Source organism: Schistocerca cancellata, chromosome 4 (genome assembly GCF_023864275.1).
Source record: "Schistocerca cancellata isolate TAMUIC-IGC-003103 chromosome 4, iqSchCanc2.1, whole genome shotgun sequence".
In the NCBI taxonomy this organism is placed as follows: Eukaryota; Metazoa; Arthropoda; class Insecta; order Orthoptera; family Acrididae; genus Schistocerca; species Schistocerca cancellata.
Genome location: NC_064629.1, coordinates 696647529 through 696660173, shown reverse-complemented (window position 1 = coordinate 696660173; position 12645 = coordinate 696647529). Strand labels below are relative to the sequence as shown.

General features: G+C 42.9%; 1 protein-coding gene across 1 annotated transcript in view; it reads left to right on the top strand.

The window, feature by feature from the left end:
• The window catches only part of LOC126183715 (mucin-19-like), a 99508-nt gene that overhangs the window by 45393 nt on the left and 41470 nt on the right, over nucleotides 1–12645 (top strand). The window contains exon 2 of the mRNA XM_049925902.1: nucleotides 10452–10548. Coding sequence (XP_049781859.1) covers nucleotides 10458–10548 — 91 coding nt within the window. The 5' untranslated portion in view covers nucleotides 10452–10457. The remainder of the gene's footprint in view (nucleotides 1–10451; nucleotides 10549–12645) is intronic.

The window sequence follows — 12645 nt, the reverse complement described above, 5'->3', positions numbered from 1 at the left end:
TAACGCTCACGAACGCTATAGCGCGTATTTAAAGAAAACCTGATTTGCATCCTCATAGTCGCGCTACTGGCGCCACTCTTATGCTACTGGCGCGAAATCTGAATGTACATTATCTTTCAAATGTAGAAACACGCCTACTAACGTTAGTTTATGCCGCTCTCCTTCATGCTGTTGCGATTTCTTTCCGTCAATGTATCCGAAACTATTATGTATCTCAAATTAAACTGTACACCAATGCTAAACAGAGAACTACACCATTACAGCAAAGGGGTAAAAGCTACACCAATCAACAGCACCCGACTGCAACTGGCCAATAAAGACCCTACTAAAGCAGGGTGCTTATTTTACAACAGATTACCAAACCGTTTAAAACATATCGAAGCACTTCCAATTTTCAAAACAAAACTGAAAGAGTACTTAGAAACGGCATGTTCGTACGGTTTTAAGGAGGATTTTGGAACCAGTCGAAGAGAATTACAAAGAATTTGCAGTACTAAAGCTATATCTTAAGAACTCTGCTACATACACTGTGCCAATGAAAAGTAAAGTGGAAAATCTCTCTTATGTCTCATCCATTGCAGCAGAAATTAAAGTGGTTGCCTAAATGTAAAAAATGAAATCAGTATTAAAATTTTTGTTTTTCCTATGTTTTCATTAACTATTTTACATATGTGTACATGTGTATGGTAAAATAATAATACACTCCTGGAAATGGAAAAAGAACACATTGACACCGGTGTGTCAGACCCACCATACTTGCTCCGGACACTGCGAGAGGGCTGTACAAGCAATGATCACACGCACGGCACAGCGGACACACCAGGAACCGCGGTGTTGGCCGTCGAATGGCGCTAGCTGCGCAGCATTTGTGCACCGCCGCCGTCAGTGTCAGCCAGTTTGCCGTGGCATACGGAGCTCCATCGCAGTCTTTAACACTGGTAGCATGCCGCGACAGCGTGGACGTGAACTGTATGTGCAGTTGACGGACTTTGAGCGAGGGCGTATAGTGGGCATGCGGGAGGCCGGGTGGACGTACCGCCGAATTGCTCAACACGTGGGGCGTGAGGTCTCCACAGTACATCGATGTTGTCGCCAGTGGTCGGCGGAAGGTGCACGTGCCCGTCGACCTGGGACCGGACCGCAGCGACGCACGGATGCACGCCAAGACCGTAGGATCCTACGCAGTGCCGTAGGGGACCGCACCGCCACTTCCCAGCAAATTAGGGACACTGTTGCTCCTGGGGTATCGGCGAGGACCATTCGCAACCGTCTCCATGAAGCTGGGCTACGGTCCCGCACACCGTTAGGCCGTCTTCAGCTCACACCCCAACATCGTGCAGCCCGCCTCCGGTGGTGTCGCGACAGGCGTGAATGGAGGGACGAATGGAGACGTGTCGTCTTCAGCGATGAGAGTCGCTTCTGCCTTGGTGCCAATGATGGTCGTATGCGTGTTTGGCGCCTTGCAGGTGAGCGCCACAATCAGGACTGCATACGACCGAGGCACACAGGGCCAACACCCGGCATCATGGTGTGGGGAGCGATCTCCTACACTGGCCGTACACCACTGGTGATCGTCGAGGGGACACTGAATAGTGCACGGTACATCCAAACCGTCATCGAACCCATCGTTCTACCATTCCTAGACCGGCAAGGGAACTTGCTGTTCCAACAGGACAATGCACGTCCGCATGTATCCCGTGCCACCCAACGTGCTCTAGAAGGTGTAAGTCAACTACCCTGGCCAGCAAGATCTCCGGATCTGTCCCTCATTGAGCATGTTTGGGACTGGATGAAGCGTCGTCTCACGCGGTCTGCACGTCCAGCACGAACGCTGGTCCAACTGAGGCGCCAGGTGGAAATGGCATGGCAAGCCGTTCCACAGGACTACATCCAGCATCTATACGATCGTCTCCATGGGAGAATAGCAGCCTGCATCGCTGCGAAAGGTGGATATACACTGTACTAGTGCCGACATTGTGCATGCTCTGTTGCCTGTGTCTATGTGCCTGTGGTTCTGTCAGTGTGATCATGTGATGTATCTGACCCCAGGAATGTGTCAATAAAGCTTCCCCCTTCCTGGGACAATGAATTCACGGTGTTCTTATTTCAATTTCCAGGAGTGTATATGTGCTCAAACTTTAATTTACACTGTAAGTGAAATTGTAAATATGTACTGACAAATCCAATACCGCTCTAAACAGCAACCAAAGATGAATAAATAAATAAATTTAAACAGGGGAACGGGCAGGCCAGCCCATTCCTCGAATATCCTCTCGTTCCAAGCGCCCCTCCACCTACGCTGTTCGATGCGATGTCAGGGCCGAATCCACAAACATGGAAAACGTGCAGTGTCACAATAACGTTGACCGGTGAGAGTACCTTGTTCAATGCGATGGTGCGAAGGGCATTGGGACTGGATCAACGAGGAGTGGGGTCGCGGGTTTTTCTTGGATGAGAGCAGATTCAGTCTGCTTAGTCATTCTGGAAGTGCCCTCAAATATAATCGTTTTGGTAGTTCAGGTGTTATGGTGTGGAGAGGCATAAAGTTGCACAGTCGTACTGACCTCCAAATCTTTGAATACAGTAAACTCACCAATCAACGTTATTGAGACACTGTGCTCCTTCCCCGAGTGTGTCGTTTGGGGATTGCATTCGGCCCTGACTTCAGTTTTATGGGTGACAATGCGCGTCCCGTTCGAACACCGCAGTTCCAGGAGCTCTTGAAACGAGAGGATATTTGGTGAATGGATTGACCTGCCCGTTGCCCCGACTTAAATCCCATCGATTACGTGTGGGATACGTTAGTGAGACGTATTGCAGGACGTCCACTGTCACCAATAAACATCCAGCAGTTGTCAATCGCACTGGTGTGTTGCTGGGGTAACGAAACGCCCTACCATAAGAACTCCTTACTAACCCTTAAGAACCATCCCCGCCTCTTGTAATGTCCGGGGGACCATCATATGGCAGTGACTTCAGCGTAATTATTCTCCTTGAATAAAAGTGTCATTTCTGCTCGTCTCATCGTGTGTTACTTTCTGTACTATACTGTAGCAGTTCTTTCTACAGGGTGAAAAGTATTTAAACCGACAAACTCTGGGACCTACATTGTCTCTGTTTACTAATGGAGCGATACACCTAGAGTGAGTTCACTGATATGGTTGGTGCATACTATGTAGCCCACCACAACGGATGAGCTGCACAGCGGGTTTATCAACAACAATATCCTAATCGCCGTATCCCGCATCATACGGCCTTTGCAGCTGTGTACCAATGTCTGCGTGAGACCGGGTCATTTAGCAGATTACCTGGACAGGGATGCCGTCGCACGGTAAGAACGCTGCAATTTGAGGAAGCTGTCTTGCAGCATGTGGAGCGGGATGCTTCAAAATCAGCACTCGTGCAATTGCACGTAACATGGGGACGAATCAGACAAATGTAAGGACAGTCCTTCGAGAGCAGTTGTTACTTCCATTTCTCTTACAGTATGTCTACAACCTGGAACCAGCTGATTATTCACCCAGAGCACAGTTTTCGCAACGGTACCTGGAACAGTGTGAAATGCATCCTGCACTTCCATCCTCTGTGTTGTTTACTGACAAAGCAATGTTCCGGCGTGATGGAGTCTTCAACATGCACAATTCGCATGTTTGGAGTGAGGGTAACCCACATGCCACAGTTACTAGCGCTCATCAAGTGCGGTTCTTCGTTAATGTGTGGGTCGGTGTTGTTGGGGACTGTTTAGTTGGGCCGTAACTGATACCTAGGCCATTAAATGGCAGGAACTATTACAATTTTCTCTCCAGAGCGTTGCCAGAATTGCTGGAAGATGTCCCGCTCCCTCCAAGACAGTGCATGTGTTTTCAACATGACGGGGCGCCGGCACATTTCAGTCGTCGTCTGCGTCCATTCCTGGACCGACGGTTCCCAGAAACGTGGATGAACAGACGTGGTCCTGTACCATGTCCTGCTCGATCACCAGATACGTCCCCTCTGGACTTTTTGTGTGGGGAGAGATCGCAACCTTGTTTACGCAACTCCTGTTGCATCAGAAGAGGATCTGATTGCCCAGATAGTAGCAGCAGCAGGAACAATTCAGAATACTCCTGGGGTTTTTTCCCGTATCAGACAGAACATGATCCGACGGTTTAACCTTTGTTTACGTGTCAATGGAGACATCTTTGAAAATCTACTGTAATTGAAATTTGGTTGAGTTAATGTGTTGTCTCTTGGTCATAAAAATATGGAAAAGTGTTTGTTGGTTTAATTACTTTGCTGCCAGAGAAATCTTCATCTACCGGTTTAAATACTCCTCATAGGAAAAAATGACATTATGGGAAAATATTTGTTTTGATGTCCCCTACAACCTCCCAGAGTTTGTCGGTTTAAAGGCTTTTCACCCTGTATGTATGGTTTCATTGAGCTATGTTACTTGGCAGTGACATATCATGCGAAAGTTACTTTCGTCCTTAAGTGTTGCAAATGTATTTTAATACACGGTATTTGTTGCTTAATAACTATTTATCAAGCACTATATACTGTTTCTTCTAAATCAAAATAAGTTGGATTTATATGGAGGCGAAACATGAATGATGCATTATGTGCCCTCTGTAACAAATTGTAGCTTGGCCTGTGGAATAAATATGCAGGTGTAATAACACTAGTTCACAGCTGAAAACATTTGCGCTTTTCAACTGTTGGACGGAACTGGGAATTTTTAAAAATCTGTAAAAATATTTTCAGTAAGTGTTTCTTTTCGAATGTATGGATAGTGATATGGTTTTTTTCGTGTACGATTCAGGAGGGCTCTCTTCTGTCGCGCTCTTTTCCCTGAGGTTCACTCAATTAATGCCTCTGCCGTGGCGTGGCAAATGGTTGGCCGGTTGTCACGAGAATGGGCCAATGAAAGGCAGCCATAGGTTGTCGCCACCAATCGGATAGAGGACTGAGCGTAAATCGTTCTCCAATCGATCTTCAGTCTGAGCAGTGTTGCGCTGGAAGTAGTTGTCACATCGGAAAGTTGTATGTAAGAGCAGCAGAAATCACCCCTGTAGCTTATGTGTAATGGCAGCAATTTTTCAAACTACTACAGTTCTTAACTGTTCAAATTTTATTACTGTTATTTAAATCGATTTGTACTTTTCAGAAACCTGCTGAAGTCTTTGCATCCATGAAACTACGTGGATGAAGGTGAACAGCTACTCCGAACAGTTTTAAGAAGTGTAACGACATAAAAAGGTGAGTCTCTACTGGAAAAGCAAAGCGAAATACACTCCTGGAAATGGAAAAAAGAACACATTGACACCGGTGTGTCAGACCCACCATACTTGCTCCGGACACTGCGAGAGGGCTGTACAAGCAATGATTACACGCACGGCACAGCGGACACACCAGGAACCGCGGTGTTGGCCGTCGAATGGCGCTAGCTGCGCAGCATTTGTGCACCGCCGCCGTCAGTTGTCAGCCAGTTTGCCGTGGCATACGGAGCTCCATCGCAGTCTTTAACACTGGTAGCATGCCGCGACAGCGTGGACGTGAACCGTATGTGCAGTTGACGGATTTTGAGCGAGGGCGTATAGTGGGCATGCGGGAGGCCGGGTGGACGTACCGCCGAATTGCTCAACACGTGGGGCGTGAGGTCTCCACAGTACATCGATGTTGTCGCCAGTGGTCGGCGGAAGGTGCACGTGCCCGTCGACCTGGGACCGGACCGCAGCGACGCACGGATGCACGCCAAGACCGTAGGATCCTACGCAGTGCCGTAGGGGACCGCACCGCCACTTCCCAGCAAATTAGGGACACTGTTGCTCCTGGGGTATCGGCGAGGACCATTCGCAACCGTCTCCATGAAGCTGGGCTACGGTCCCGCACACCGTTAGGCCGTCTTCCGCTCACACCCCAACATCGTGCAGCCCGCCTCCGGTGGTGTCGCGACAGGCGTGAATGGAGGGACGAATGGAGACGTGTCGTCTTCAGCGATGAGAGTCGCTTCTGCCTTGGTGCCAATGATGGTCGTATGCGTGTTTGGCGCCTTGCAGGTGAGCGCCACAATCAGGACTGCATACGACCGAGGCACACAGGGCCAACACCCGGCATCATGGTGTGAGGAGCGATCTCCTACACTGGCCGTACACCACTGGTGATCGTCGAGGGGACACTGAATAGTGCACGGTACATCCAAACCGTCATCGAACCCATCGTTCTACCATTCCTAGACCGGCAAGGGAACTTGCTGTTCCAACAGGACAATGCACGTCCGCATGTATCCCGTGCCACCCAACGTGCTCTAGAAGGTGTAAGTCAACTACCCTGGCCAGCAAGATCTCCGGATCTGTCCCTCATTGAGCATGTTTGGGACTGGATGAAGCGTCGTCTCACGCGGTCTGCACGTCCAGCACGAACGCTGGTCCAACTGAGGCGCCAGGTGGAAATGGCATGGCAAGCCGTTCCACAGGACTACATCCAGCATCTATACGATCGTCTCCATGGGAGAATAGCAGCCTGCATCGCTGCGAAAGGTGGATATACACTGTACTAGTGCCGACATTGTGCATGCTCTGTTGCCTGTGTCTATGTGCCTGTGGTTCTGTCAGTGTGATCATGTGATGTATCTGACCCCAGGAATGTGTCAATAAAGCTTCCCCCTTCCTGGGACAATGAATTCACGGTGTTCTTATTTCAATTTCCAGGAGTGTATGTTTAACATTAATCGAGTTGACTTTTGTTTTCCAATCATAACACATGTAACACCCGGGTACGTCTTGAAAGAATGCACTGAAGTTTTTGACATGTGAAACGTCATTTCCCGATATGTCGTACGAGAAAACTAACCGTCAAATAAGTCGATTTGTTTGCTGTGTGTATTTGGAATCGTGAATACTGTTGTTCCTCAATATTGCTATAAAAACAGAATTATTTGGATCGAATATCCACGGCTGCAGTAGCGAGTGTCGTGCTCTAATACAATGTAAGGCCAGGTTTACTTCAATATAATGTGCGAATACTTGTTCAGGGAAAACCTCAAGTTATCATAATCGTGTCGCACTTCTTTTGCTGAAAGAAAGGAAAACATTTTTTCGTGAGGTGACATGTTCAATAAGGAGCGTAGGGGAAAATAACGCGAATCCTGCCTGGTTTTGGAGATAAAATTCGTGAGAGGCAGATTCCCATTTATGACTGTTTAGGTGGGTAAAATTGTTTGCGTTTCTTATAGAAGCTAAGAATTCATTGGATGAGTGGTGCATTTGTGTCAACGAAATGACTGATTTGTGGTATAACATGCTCAAATACCGGCACTGTTGTGAATGCGAATTGCATTTGTTTTTGTAGAGATTCTCTTTCGTTTTTCTTTTTCTTCCGTTCAAGTTGGAAATGATGTTCACGTAGGTAACAGTTAGCACTCAGTTGTTATTGGATTAGACAGTATGATGACCATATTAGGCACCTGAATGCACAATAAAATAGTCCACAATCACATTATGAGGAGTATTCCAAACCCATCACAAGATTAAAAACATAATTGCAACAACTGTATAATTGAAGAACTCGATGCACTGAATATAAGTGGTTTATCATCAACAAATACACATTAGTGGTGTTATGATATGTTGAGTCAGAAATGAGTATAAATAAACACTGCAGCCTAATATAACAACCCAATAGCTTCTTTTTTGTCTCTTCTGAATTTATTTTTTTATTTTTTTATTTATTTTTAGGAGAATAGCTGCACTCGAAGTTATGTAAGTTCTGAAGACTGTAGTATGATCATAGTCAGATAGCTGATGTTACACTTATAACTTATGAAAAGGAATACATTTTACAGAATTAAGAACGAGAAATATATCAAATCTTAACAAGAGGCATTGAGGGATTTTGGTCCTTATCTGGCTTCAGTATCCTTATCTTGAATAGGACTTGTAACTTTCTTCATATCTCTTGCATGTTTTAGCTCCTTTGTGAGTTTGTTTTTCATCATGCTTATAGTGTATTACTGCAACAATAGAACCCTTCTTCTTACACACGGGGCAATGTGTTCCTCATGTACTCTGAGAAAGCTGTGATAAGATTACTACTATGTGAACAGCATTAAAAATTGGAAACAGTTGATGCAGACATGCTACTATGTGAACAGAAATTATTAGCATTCAACCTTAGAAACAGTTGATGCAGACAGTCTTTGGCACCACCTAGGATCTAGTTATAATTTTTCAGTGTGTGAGTTTACTGGATATAAATTATTCTCTTTCTTCTTGCCACATCAGATTAAATTAAAACTCATGCTTGTGGCAATAAATCCAGTCATCTTTACCAAGTAAAACCATCAGTGAGGGCTCAGGTCTTTGTTATAATTTGATGTTGCAAGAATACCACGAATGTTTTGTGAGACACTTCATACCCATATTACTAGGGACAGAGGGACAGTTGCTCATGGTTACTGTGTGCTGTGTGAATGCAATTGCCCATGTGTCGACTGCCATTGTTTAATTGCAGACCAAATCCATGGTCTGTTGAAGAACTACGTATGTATTGGCTATGTGTAAGAATTAGCTACATTTAGTATGTGATAGTCAAAGTATTATCATCAAGTGAGCTGTCAGTATGTGATAATTCATTGTATGAAATTAAAGTAGAGATTTTATGTCCATACAGTAGAATTTAATTAATGTTAGTTTTTATACCTCATGTAATACGTGAGCATTTACAATACGAAATATTAATATTGTTCATTTGTTTGTGGAATAAATATTTAAAAAGTCATATTAGCAGATTCAAAGAGCACTAGATGAATCTTTACAGGTCAAGTAGGTACAAACTATACTCCCTCTCTGTAGAATCAGCATGTTATTTTTGTTCTCCCTTAATTCATTACATTTACATTTACAGGGTACTCAAATGTCTAGATTTTCATTATGAACTGTTGTGAAAAGATCTTGACATACTGTGTAGTTCACGGCTACAATGGTGTCCAAAATTAAAGCAACGAATGGATATTTTACAGGATTGTGTTCATTTTGCCACAAAACAGTATAAATACGTGATAGTAAAGTAGAAAAAATGTAAATAACTGCAAATGCATAATGGTAGACGAAAATGTTCTTTGTTTTTTCCAACCTAATGATTTGCACACACATTCTGACAACTAGTTAATGTGCTCAGCATGGGGTGTGACCATCTCTGGCAGCAACAGACCTGACAATAGCAGGGCATGCTGTGAATGATACCATTAATCTCATGTTGAGGCAATAATGCCATTCTTCCTGGAGAGCTGCTTGCAAGTCTTGAGAGTTGTTGGTGGATGCTGACATGATGCAACCTGTCTCCCTAGTGCACTCCAGACTAGCTCTACGGGATTCAAATTGGGAGAGTCAGCAGGCCACACTATGCAAGCAAGAAAACATCAGCTGCTCTTTCTCTACGAGGTTGATCATTATTGTCCATCAATACCAGCTCACAACAACTGCACATGAGGTCCCAAGATCTGATCATGATACCTGACAGCAGTTAAACCTTGCTGATCCACCCATACAATTTTATGAGGAGCTGCTCATGAGTTCAACATAATTTCTGCCCACAACATTAGGGATCCTTCTCCATATCGGTCTCTTTTCATTATGTTTGGGTCGTGAAATTGTGTTCCATGTTCCCTCCAGATGCGAATGCATTGAGAATCACTCTCCAGACCAAGTTTGTACTCATCTGGGAAAAGAACATTGGCCCACTGTTTGAACGCCCAGGTGGCATATTGCCAGCTCCACTCTAGATGTTCCCTTCTGTGAAGAAATATCAGAAGTACACATACAGTAGGTCTCCAACAATAAAGGCCACTATGCCTAAACCTTCTGTATGCCATTTGCCTCTATGCAACATGTACAGCGGATACTGTGAGGTCAGATGCCAGGTGCCATGCAGTACTAAGGTGGTACTGATGTGCCTTTACATTCAAATAACAGCCCTCTCTTTCTGATATCACAAATGGTCTTTGGGGTACCGTTTTGGTCTCTGTACATTGTTGCCACATCCAAGAAACAACAGAACAATCCACATTAAGCCATCAGGCCTTATCAGTTTGCGACTGTCCTGCTTCCATTCTTCTTATGGCCCTCCATCGCAGAGAGTCTGGTAGGCATGTTCTCTGTGCCATATTGCACCACCAGTAACTGTATAGACAGCGATGATGTGGGACTATTTAGTAAACACTACCCCATTCAATAGGTGCCCTGACATCATCACTGACATGGTAGTCCATTGACTGGAATGCCATTTTCCATTCAGATTACGGTTGTACAGACATTTGTTAACAGTTTGTATAAATATAAAGTGAATTATACACAAGACAGGGAAATAGTGGTTTTTTGCTTTAATTTTGGACACCAGTGTATATTTGTGGCAAGAGTAACAGACTACAATTCATTTTACAAGATACCTGTCTTACAGAAACTTATAAATTGCAGGAGCTGATGGATACGAAAGAGGCTACAGTATCAACTGATGGCCCTGAAGCAGCCAATACAGGGGACAGAGACTTGAAGAATTTCCCCCACGGAAATGGTAGGAAATCCTACTGCCAATTTCCATATATTTTATTATATTTTCAAACGCGACCTTCTTTCCGCATGTTAAGCCACATTTCCAGTTTTACTCCAGTAATAGTACAAAACAAATACAATGTGAAGTGTTACATGTGCTTTATTCATCTTGTAACTCACTATTTTCAAATCACTTGCTTTGGTTTATAGGAGACATATCAAAATATACAGTAAGACACATTTTTTAAGAAAAATACCAAATTTTACATTATTTTATCTACATTTCTGAGATACTGCTACGCAAATGTGTACACACTATAGTTTCCAACAATGGAAAATCCAGGATGGAATGTAACAATATTATGAAAAGGATAGTTGCTACTCACCATATAGTGAAGATGCTGAGTAGCAGATAGGCACAACAAAAAGACTGTCACAAAATCTGCCAGAGGCTGTGGTCATGCGTGTGTGAGTTCTGTTGGCCAAAAGCTTATTTTGTGAAAGTCTTTTTGTCATGCCTATCTGCGACTCAGTATCTCCACTATATGGTGAGTAGCAACTATCCTTTTCATAACATTGTTACATACTATAGTTTCCAGTATACAAAAAAAAAATTGTGTAACTACCCTGTTCAGCATGTGAAACTGCCCTCAACAATTTCATCAATAGAGTAATAAAACATTTTTCTGCCACAAGAGTGAAGAGCAATCTTTTAAGTGAACCAAATTCCATATTACATACATTACAGCCTTTTATTTTATTGTAAATTTTTAACACCATATATTCTGGTGTATGTGCATACAGTTTTAAACAGTTTTAGTTAGAGACAATCATTAGTTTTACTCCTGGTATACAATCTTTTTTTACAAATAACTTATTACATAATGTAATGCCACACTGTTCACTCGTATCTCACTATCAGTCACTGCACACACTATACACACATTGTTTCATAATACTTCACTCACTACACACACGAACACACACACACTGGTGATCTCTGGGCCATTTTCTGAACCACAAATTCCCATTTGCTACCATGAAAAACTGAGTCAGCATCCCTCTATAATGAGTGAGATGTTGAGCTCAGAAAGAGGAAGAGGTGTTACTATTGTACAATGCATAGCTTGGGAGTAAGTTTTTCTAGCAAAAGAAAAAAAGAAGGAAAAAACATAGTTTGAAGATGTTATGTGGAATGTTGGATGTTTTATAATCATTATTATTATTTATTTGTATAACATTTTTTTACCAAACCCCTACTCAGTTTTATCTAAGTAATCCTTCAGTGTATAAAATGTATTGCATAACAGGTACTTTTTAGCTGTCTTTTTAAATAAGTATATTTTTGCGATTTCTTTGATCTCTTTTGGTAATTTATTGTACAGTTTTATTCCTTGGTAGATAATACTGTTTTAAGTTTTATGTTTATTTTTTCTGGGCAAATGTAAGTTGAGTCTAGCTCTTGTTCCATGGTCAAGGACAGCACAGTTTGTGCAGTAATTACCAATGTTATTTTTTATGTGTACAACTGACTGGTAAATGTATTCACACAGAGCAGTTAAAATCCCCAGTGTTTTTAACAGATCTTTGCAGTGAGCTCGAATACCATTTTTGGTTATGATTCTTATGGCTCTTTACTGGAGTTTGAAAATTGTGTTCATATTTTGTGCATTTGTTCCCCAAAAAAGAATGCCATAGCTAAGAATTGAGTGTACATATGAATAGTATGTAACTAAAAGACACTGCATGTTACAGATGATGATAGGATTCTAATGGCATAACATGCAGATGACATTTTGTTTGCAATTACCTTTGTGTGTTCACACCACTTCAACTGAGAATCAATATTAATTCCTAGAAATTTTGCATTTGTTACACAGTCTATAGAGGTGCCATCTACATTTAATTTAACATTGTAATTTTCCCTCTTCAAACCGAAATTCATGTCATTAGTTTTCTTTATGTTCAATGTCACTTTATTGCTTATTGACCAATCGTAAACTTCCTTGAGAGCTTCATATGCTTTCTCTGCAAGGAGTTCTCTTGCTTTCTCAGTGACTATAATATTGCTGTCATCAGTGAAGAGAATTTTTTTCATCATGAGTAACACTACTAGGAA